Source organism: Buceros rhinoceros, unplaced genomic scaffold (assembly GCF_000710305.1).
Source record: "Buceros rhinoceros silvestris isolate BGI_N320 unplaced genomic scaffold, ASM71030v1 scaffold20574, whole genome shotgun sequence".
Lineage (NCBI taxonomy): Eukaryota > Metazoa > Chordata > Aves > Bucerotiformes > Bucerotidae > Buceros > Buceros rhinoceros.
In genome coordinates this window covers 1-9,588 of record NW_010409072.1, presented here as the reverse complement: position 1 = coordinate 9,588, position 9,588 = coordinate 1, and the positions used below count along the sequence as shown (strand labels likewise).

The following is a 9,588-nucleotide window of genomic DNA, read 5'->3' as shown; positions in this document are numbered from 1 at the left end:
ATATTTTCCAGTGGCAAACAGCAGAATCTAAACTTTTGAGAGTGCTACTGGAGTCAGCCTAAGATTTTAGGTGAAAGGCAGTTAGCACAGATACTCACAGCAGATGAACATGTAATTACAGCAAAGCATGGAAGGCTCTATTTGGCACAAAGTGGAAAATCAGAGCTTGTATTTCAAGAACAGAACGTGCTTATGTGATTGTAAAGAAATCAGCAAGAGGCCAAGACAACTCACCATAACCTTTTGTGGAAGAGAAAGGGAATCAGTAAACACCATGTCTGTAATGGTGTCTTTTGCACTTCAGCCTTAACAGAAATCAACATTTTGACTTAAACTCTGTTTTAAAACAAATCTGATGATGTTATACCTTAACACAGTGCCAGCTGAGAATCTAGGTTACTATACATGCATACATCATGCAGCAGACCCACACGAGTTCTCCCGAATTCCCATGGAAGTGCTTGCACAACTGCATAGCAAGTCAGAAGAACCATGCAAGATAAGCCTATAGGTACAGACTTATTTTATTGTATTTGGAAATACCGATTTCCAAAATAAAGCACTTTCAGGGTAAATAGAAAGCATACTTTTTTCAAACCTTCAGCCTAGAAGTAAGTGGTGAATGAGACATTTTAGAGTGAGGTAAACATACTGCATAGGCTATAGATTTAAATCCAAATTCCAAAAGTGATTTGGCTTAATTGTAAAATTATTTAAAACTGAACAGAATGAAAAAATTACATACTTACAAAAATCTCAAAACAAATCCAGGTTGACCCTAACAGCAAATTCAAAAAAAGCTTATTTCCTACCATTTTTTTTTTCTTAATTAGCCAGACAAGAGCATAATTTGAAAAGAGCTTTGCTGCTTTTTCCATGGAGCTGTTCCTTCTAGAATACCTGTCTCCTTCAGCTAATCTGAGCCAACGCTGGTACTGGATACACAGCGTCACAACTCTCCAGTGAATACTGGCATTACTGGTCTTCCAGCCCATGCTGCAGCTTTTCTTGCCCCAGTCTGAATTCTGAAGCAATGACAAAGCTTTATGACACAAGGCGTTCAGAACACAAACTGGTGCTTAACAAAGAGGGTCAGAGAACTCAATTATAATTTTAAACCATTGGAAAACCAAGGTATAATTAACAGTGCCTTTCGTGGTTCTGGTATTTTTATTTAAAACATGTCCTTGCAGCTTCATTTTTTCTTTTAATATCCCTCATACCAGTGTTTGGTTCCCAGAAATCATTCCTGCCAGGCAGCGCAGCTTTCTGATAAGATAGTATCTTACATCCTCACCAGATTTTCAATGAACTCTGTAGAAGACAGTCAACGATCAGACTAAGATAAAGTGCATATATTCCTTTCTGATACAGGCCACAAAGTTGCGGACTGAAAAATGAATCATACTGAAAATTGAAAACCACACCAAAATTCCTACTGCGGCCATTAATTAAGTTGTCCCACTGAGTACTGCTCCCAAATTCTTTTCTTCAAGTATTTCTTAGCTAAAAAAAAGGAACTTATAACATTAAAAATACTGGTTCCTTTTTAATTAGACTCTGAGAATCGCAAATTTATGCAATCCTTGAAAGCTACAGCTCCCCCAAGGCCGGCATACTGCCTTGACAACCTGTAAGTAGTTTGCATATTACCCTTTGGATCCGGGCTTCAAGCTTGCAAAAGCTTTGGAGTTCTTAAGGGAATGTGAAATTTCATTGAGAAAAGAAATAAAATGATAGTCCCTTTCTGACTTTTTGGACTCAAAAATAACTACAATGGTAAAGTGAGGTTCAGGGCGAGTCAGGAAGTACGTGCTTTGGACTTTGTCATCGTAGAAGTGAACAACCTTCTCCAAACTGTTGAGGTCAGACGTTCTATCAGTCATAATCATGATTACATTGGGCCAGTGCATAACAGGCCGGTCGCTGGGCAGAGACACCACTGCAGGGTACTGATCCACTCCTTTGGGGGCTTCTCTGTAGGAATGAGGATGATGATAACCATGTCCCTGAAAACTCTCCGATCCACGATTGTCAAAAATTAAGGAAACATTAATGGCATCATACTTCCGGATGAAGCTGGAAATTTTCCCAAAGTAATCAGGATTTGTTTTAGCAGTCAAAGTTTTCATTTCAGATGCTGTTGTTTGTCGACTAAGGGCCTCATGAAAGTAAAAGCTAAACTTGGCAAGGAGAATGTTTTTGAGCTTCATCAGCCAGAGGAAAAGGTGTGGAGGTTGTACAGCCTTCTGAGACTGCCCTCCAAACAGATGTTTCTTGGTCTCTCTCTGTTTCTCAAAAATTTGGCCCCAAGTCTGTAGTTTTGTGTGAGCACTGTGCAAGTTGACCAGGGATGGAAGGAACTTCCACTCTGAGATCTGAGTCTGAGCCTTTAAGAGATGCGCAAGCACATCTACTTCCAGCTGGAAACTGCTTTCAAGTGGACTGAGGATTGGGTGATGAAATCTAGAAAACATAATGTTAGTCAAGACATGAGAACTGCTGTACACAACAGTGAAATCATCAGATAGTATTTGTCAATTCACCTTCAGAAGACCAAACATCAGAGTAAAGCATATACCAAAAAAATTACAGAATCATTGGGTTGGAAGAGACTTTTAAGACCATTGAGTCCATCTGTTAATGATCTTGTTAATTTAACATAATTAGAGCAAATATTTTAATGACTATACAGTACTTTGCATTTGACAAAAACACTTGTCAGACATTTCTCTATCAAAGCAAAAGAGTTATATTTCATCTATGCCAAGAACAATCAGTTTATCTTGATCCATGAACTACTGTAACATCATTTGTCTTTAAATTCAGGTAGCTTTGTTTCAATTTAAAATCCCTTCTGGTGGTAAAATATGCCTTGACAGTTCTGGAGTAGCAGTAAGACATGAAGTTAAATCAAGGGAATTATGTTATAAATTTGCTGTTTGTATAGGGAAGCTAAAGGAAGCCAAGCCAAGATTCTCTTTTTAAAATTCACGATAAAATTGTGATGGAAAATTAGTCGATAGAACCATGATTAGCTGTATTTACCAATGAACCAGGTCTCAAACTTCAAATCTTGGTGTACTAAAAGCAACGAAGGAGAAAAACATTTGGCAAGATACCACAATGAAGATCCTGTAACAACTAACTTCTCCCACTAAAAATTCAGGTCAAGATCGGATCTCAATTTAACATACTTAAAAAAACCCAAAAAACAAACCAAAAAAACACCCCACAAAAACACCCACCACACCTCACCTACCAGGTAGAAATGCTCACAAGTGATCCTACTATTAGAACAAATCTCAGTGAAATAGAATTTTATAGATCCATCCTACAGCTTTCTCTTCTCACTTTGTTTTTTCTAATCAGTAAAGAAAGTCAGATCCAGCCTAACCATCCAGCCCTAACTCCTTCCCTCAAATTTTTTGTAAATTTGTAACATCCTCGATAAGCACATACTTAGTAACTCTGTTTCAGTTACAAAAGCTAAACACTTCATAAAGAATGAGGCTTCAGCAAAGACAGAAGTGGTGTTTTCAGTAAACGTGTTGCCTGATAGGCATTTAGGACTCTTAAAGAGGTCTCCAATAAAGAACAACCAATAGTTCAAAGACAAGATATGATGAGGTTTCCATTAAGTAAAGACAGATTTATCCCCTCACTTCAGAAAAATATCCTGGCTCTTGTTATTGTTTTAAAACAATGTTCATACTGAATTCTTCCAACCTTCAACAGCTCATCTTCAGACAAAGTGAAAGAGACTCCATGATCCCCATGTAGCTTCGAGGACTCAACACGTATAGCCTATTTTCGAAATACTTGGTTCAAAACCAAAACACTTAATTTCATTGTGGACCAGAAGAGAAAATGAGAATTTTAGGCTTTTCATCCCCTCTTCCTTCACTATTTTTTCTTTGACCTTCCAACAAGCTCTTGCCAAAACATTAATTATCAGGCTTGTGAAAACTGTCTGACACCTTTATCGCTATTTTTAGGAGTCTCTTTTCTTTGACAGCCAAAATATATTCTTGAAAGGATTTGCTTTTAAGATGCAAGTCCAAATTTATTTGAAGAAAGGGAAATTATGAATATAATAAATGAGCTGATGCACCATGTACTGCACAAACAGGCTAGGCTGGGTGACCAGCCGCATTCTGTGTGCACACAGTACACGTCAGCAACCACCACATCTACCTGCTATAGCAGAGACCATGATTACTGGCTACTTTGGTAAGCTGGGAAGTCCAGAGCATATTTACATTTCTTCAAACAGGAGTCAATTAAAAATAATATTCTGCTAACAGTTAACTTTACGTATTTCCAGTGGTTTTGGTATTCAGCAGAAAACCAATTTTGTTGCCATGTATTAGAAGGAGCTAGGGGGGAGTATTATATAACATTATTTGTTCCATATAGTTCCACTAAGTGCACACTTAGCACAGTGGTTTCAACACACTTGCAGTCAGACTAAGAAGGTTATTCTTCAATCTTAAAAGCAATTATAAAATCCATACTAATGCAGCATTGCCAAATCTCCTAGATTAATATTATGATGTACGACTTCCCACTGCTACTTTGCTTCATGGCTCATAGCTATTTTCACGTCTCACTGCACAGCAGGATTTGCTAAACTGTTTTAATCCAAAAATACACACCTCAGCCACGGCTGATAAGCTTGATATGGTTGCAGAGCAAACTATGTACTCAGTATATCTGCTGTAATTAAGTTTCGTAACACAGAAGCAATTGACTGAGCTCAGTATCACATAAAACAGGCAGGTTTTTACAATATTTCAATAAACCAGAGTTAAGAACTTAAAAACACATTGGAAAATTGGTTTTTTTCCCCTCCTAATCATACTCAAAAGCAGAGGGGTGGTGGAGTTTTCTTTTGCAGACTACAAATAAAACTGGTTTTCTACAACTTTGTAGTTCCTTCCATAGATCACAAATTTACAAAATGCTGACTAGATATAAAAATTTAACACTTAAAAATAATTACATCAAAATAAGTTTACTAGTTATTCATTTTATACTAAGCTTTTAAAGGATCCTGATTCTGATGCTGTTTTAATTATTTCAGTTAAGATACCACCCAAACCAACAGTTAAAAAAAAATCAGAAGAGTTTAATTCTGTAGAACACAACTGAAGAAAAACAGAGGAAAATGTCTAGTATGGACTATGTAGAAGTCAGCAGCAACTAGTGATAAATAGCTTTAAACTGTTAATAATTTTTTCAGATACAGACAATATAACTTGATTGTTGACAGTCAATTAATTCTGTCGTTCCTTTGCCAGCAAGCAGTTATTTGCCCTACATCTAAAAATAACTGTTTAGACAAAGGAAAGAAACCAAGGCCAGAACTTATGTACAGAACAGATGCCCTGTCTGGCCTCCAGACTGTTGGCTGAAATAATGGTACACATCCTCAGCTACAAGTGAGAAATATTTGACAGAGGGAAGAGACTGGGTGAGGACGAGCTTATTTGACCTTTCACCTGTGAGGGTCAACAGGCTGTTAAACAGAAATGACTTGCAGCCAGAACACATCAACATTATACTCCCAGAGATCAATCCGAGATACAAAGAAACTAAAGGAAGGACTAAAGAAATCATTATCCCCACATTTTTCAAAAATACTCTGCTCCTAACCGGGGATGACCACGCAGCAGCTACTGAATTAGCTGTAACAGCAACTTTAGAATGTCTCCATCTTAGAGATTGCTCATTAACCCAAAGCACATTCATCGGTATTTTTCCCAGGGAGACACTGCTTATTTTTTTTCCAAGAGGTTGTAATAATGCCTTAGAAGTACAGACCTGTCAGTGAAACTCACTTAGAGTAGCAAAACATTTCAGATATAACAGTCTCCAGTCACTTTGTTGCAGTATTAGTTTGGGTTTTCAGATTTTTAGCAGTGCTGTTGACTCAGCACATGCTCATAACAGATGGCGATGGTTTGTGTACAACATAAATCAGCTTTTCAAAAAACCCAACTTGCCTCTCATTACTTTTTAACGTTTACCTCACCAAGGAAAACATATGTCAGTTTCATTTTTCGTTGGACTGGTATTTTTTTAATGGTTCACAAAACAAGATCATATAGACCAGTTTTGATTTTCAAATAGCAAAACTACATAGCAATTTGCCTAAGTTATTCCTAAAAAATAAGGGAGTCAGCTGCAGTGCTTAGATTTGGAATGTCAGAAAGCAGCACTGAATTGTTCTGATTTTTCCTAGATGTACACTTTAAAAATCATAGTGAAAGAAAAAAAAAAAAGACCTCAAAATATACTCCCAAAATGTCTTCTTAGGTACTATTTCACTAACAGACTAAAAAAACCCAAATCAGCTACATTTGAAAATTAATTTCCTAAAATGGCTAGCTTGTTTTGCTTTAAAAAAAAAGAGCTAGAATTTGAGTCAACATGTTGACAGGCATTGAGAAATTCTTTTTAAACTGACACCACATGTGTTAGATGTGGAATACCCACCCCAGAGTAATTTCGAAACATCCTGGGATTCTTAAAACAGGAACTATTGGATATTAACTTCAGTAAACCATAATGGCAGGGACCAAAGACTCAGAGGTGCTCCTTCTACTGTCTCCAATATCTCTCAAGAAAAGTGGTTACAGAGCACCATAAAACCCTGGTAGGCAGACCAAATAGCGACGGTATTGCTTTTAGAATTAAGACTATTCTAATAGTAAGCCTAGTCTAAAAGTAACATCGTCACACAAGTATGCGTTTTATTTACATATCAATTTTACTGAAGTCCATACAGAATTTTTTGTTTCCCCCCAATTCTAATGAAATAGCACAAGAAGTCTTTTATAAGGAAAATTACTCTTCATCTCTGCTGAAAACGAACAAGAGACTACTGCTTCAGGAATAGGGAAGATGGCTCCTAGAACGCAATGAGTAGAAACACTCCCCTTTTTTATTTTTCCTCTTCAGAGCAGTCATATTTTGAGACTTCACACATCTGATGCTGCTGACCAACTTCATTCACTTCATGCATGAATTCATGGAAGGAGCTGTGCTGCTCAGCAGTCAAAGGACAGCAAAGTGTTTTGGCTTGAACATAGACATATGATCTGTAATAAATTATGTTGAAGTACTTACTGCCAGCAAAGAAGCACTGACCTTGAGCTGTATTTCTTTAAGATGGATTCCAAAATGTTTACCAGTTCCTCAGAGTTAATGAACTTTTGGGTGCTGAGCGTGTACATTTTTTCATAGAAGTCAGCAATTTCCATCCGAGCCTGAACAAAAAAACAGAGCTGTTCAGACAGGTGAGAAAGCAGCTCTTCCAAGTGAGGAGCTGTTCCTCCTAGTGCATTGCGACCCGTCGCCACCACCTTCTTCAGCTCATTATGCAGAGATGTGTAGATGGTTCGGATGGAGTCCTTTCGGCTGAAGAATGACTGACCACCTGTTCAGATAAATATGGAGGTATTACCAAAATCCAGGGACAGCAAAGACATACAGCAATACTGGAAAATTGTATATAACCATGCTTGTTTTCCCCTAGGTGTTCCTAAGTGCTGTTTGATCACATTACTATTTTTTTAATCTAGAAACAAATTTCAATTTATTATTTTGCAAGCAACTAAATTACACACAGCACATACTCAGAAGCACTTTATGTAATTTCATACAAGTTACACTTGTCCCAATTCACATCTCAGCAGCCAATGACTGCTGCAAAACTTCAACTCCCTCACATCTGCCTCAGTTGTGGCATAACCTTTCAGAAAACAAGGGTTCAGTTATATCTGCTACTATGATACATGACCTGGAAATACTGTTCTCTGAGGAAGTCAGAAGAATCGAGTCATCATGAAATCTTAATAGCCTCCACTCCTATTAATAACTCTGGGATTTTTTTGAGAGTCTTCCCCTAACAGTATCTCTTCAATCATGAAGCAGTCAAATTTACAAAGCATCCTTTAAATGGGAAACAGGTAACATTCGTGTTTACAAACCCAATGTTTCCAGTCCCTACACTGTCTTAATATAAACCAGAATTCAAAGGGAAAACAATCACAGTTTATCTCAGCAAGAACACAGTGCAGGTTAATCCATAACTAAAACTGAGGAGGGGGGGGAAAAAAAAAAAAAGCCTGATCTGCTCTATACCTGTTCCAACACCAGAAGAAATTAAAAAAAAAAAAAAGAAAAAATCAGAGAGTCAAAGATATTAAACTTTGACGCTACTAGAAGACTGTACAAAGGCACTAACCTTATTTCATAAATTTTATTTACAGATGGCCTTATGTGCCGCTGGGGCACTCAGCAGCTGCAGCAGAGCAAGGATCACAGGGACTGAATCTGCAGGACTTTTAAAGAGATGCTAAATTTAGGTTTCACTTTGAAACTGCTTATAAAATTTGTAATGGTGGGTAGGCCCTTTCACATCAATTTTACACATATAATGTTCAAAAGCGACCTTAGCAATTTGATGCAGAAAGGCAGAGAATTGATTATCACGGTTAAACAGCTACCTTCCCGAGTCAAGAGTTGCCCCCAGGGCAAGGGAAGGATGAAGAATCATCTATTGCTGTTGTTCATAAAATATATAAACAAACAAAACTTTGTCCCTTCTGTTGTCAGTTTTAGCCTTTCTGCAAGCACCACAGTCACTTTTTAAAGTCAGCGTTATAGACAGTGTTTTGTCTGTAAAGATCTTCTCATAAAATAGTTCCAAGTCACCTTTTAAACACCAAAGCAGCATTTTTCTTGCTGCTTTACTGCATTACACATCAGACTCATATCCCTTGATCCATTTCCCATGCCAGCCTGCAGTTCAAAGAGAAAATAAGCAGCTTTGCCCAGAGGGGAACAAGATGACAGTTCATCCTGTCCCAATTTTGGATTTTTCTATTCACATACTGACAGGGCAAAAAGCAGCTGAGATTGTGGCCAAAACTTCCTGAGACCCCATAGAGTCTACAGGAATAACAATATTTAGGAGACTATTTTCAGCCCCATGAACTTATGCGTGTACCTACACATAGGCAAATCTAACATTAGGCCCCGGAACTGTGACACCAACAAGCTTTAACCCTTTGGTCCACCACTGAGTTCACCTTTGCCAGAATCTCAGGCAGAGCACCCCTGCACACTTCTGGCTAAATCTTGGGAAGGGCAGGTAGGCAGCCTACCAAACAACAGAGATGCACTGATTCACACGGCTGCTGTGTCACATGCACGGCACCCGCACTCTCACCTATTCTCCAGGGGCAGCCCAAATGGCATAGCCGATTTCTCCCTGGGGCCGCAGGCACTTGCTGACCCAGCACGTGTGTTTCAGACGCACGGCCACGGACCTCGCCGAGATCAGCGCCCTCAGGTACCCAGCACTGTGCAGCTACCGGCTGACAGATTACCTCACAGGGCTGTGGCAGCCGCACGTTCCCTACCGCGCTGCTAAATCCGGGGCAGGCCGTGAGCAGGCACGGGCGCGCTGCGCCACCCAGCAGCGACCTCAGGCGTGAGCAAGAGCGGCCCGGAGAGAGGCGGGGACGGGGCACCCGAGGGACGGGGGGAGCGGCGAGGGATCCCTCCCCCGGGGCG

The 9,588-nt window shown here is 39.1% G+C and overlaps 1 protein-coding gene across 1 annotated transcript; it reads right to left on the bottom strand.

The window, feature by feature from the left end:
- Positions 1–1,387: 1,387 nt before the first annotated feature.
- LOC104488368 (chromosome unknown open reading frame, human C12orf66) lies at positions 1,388–7,448 on the bottom strand (the record flags this gene model as incomplete). Its single annotated transcript, XM_010135122.1, has 2 exons — positions 1,388–2,466; positions 7,156–7,448. Coding segments are annotated over 2 exons (1,110 nt in total), but the record flags the coding sequence as incomplete, so codon positions are not given.
- Positions 7,449–9,588: the final 2,140 nt, after the last annotated feature.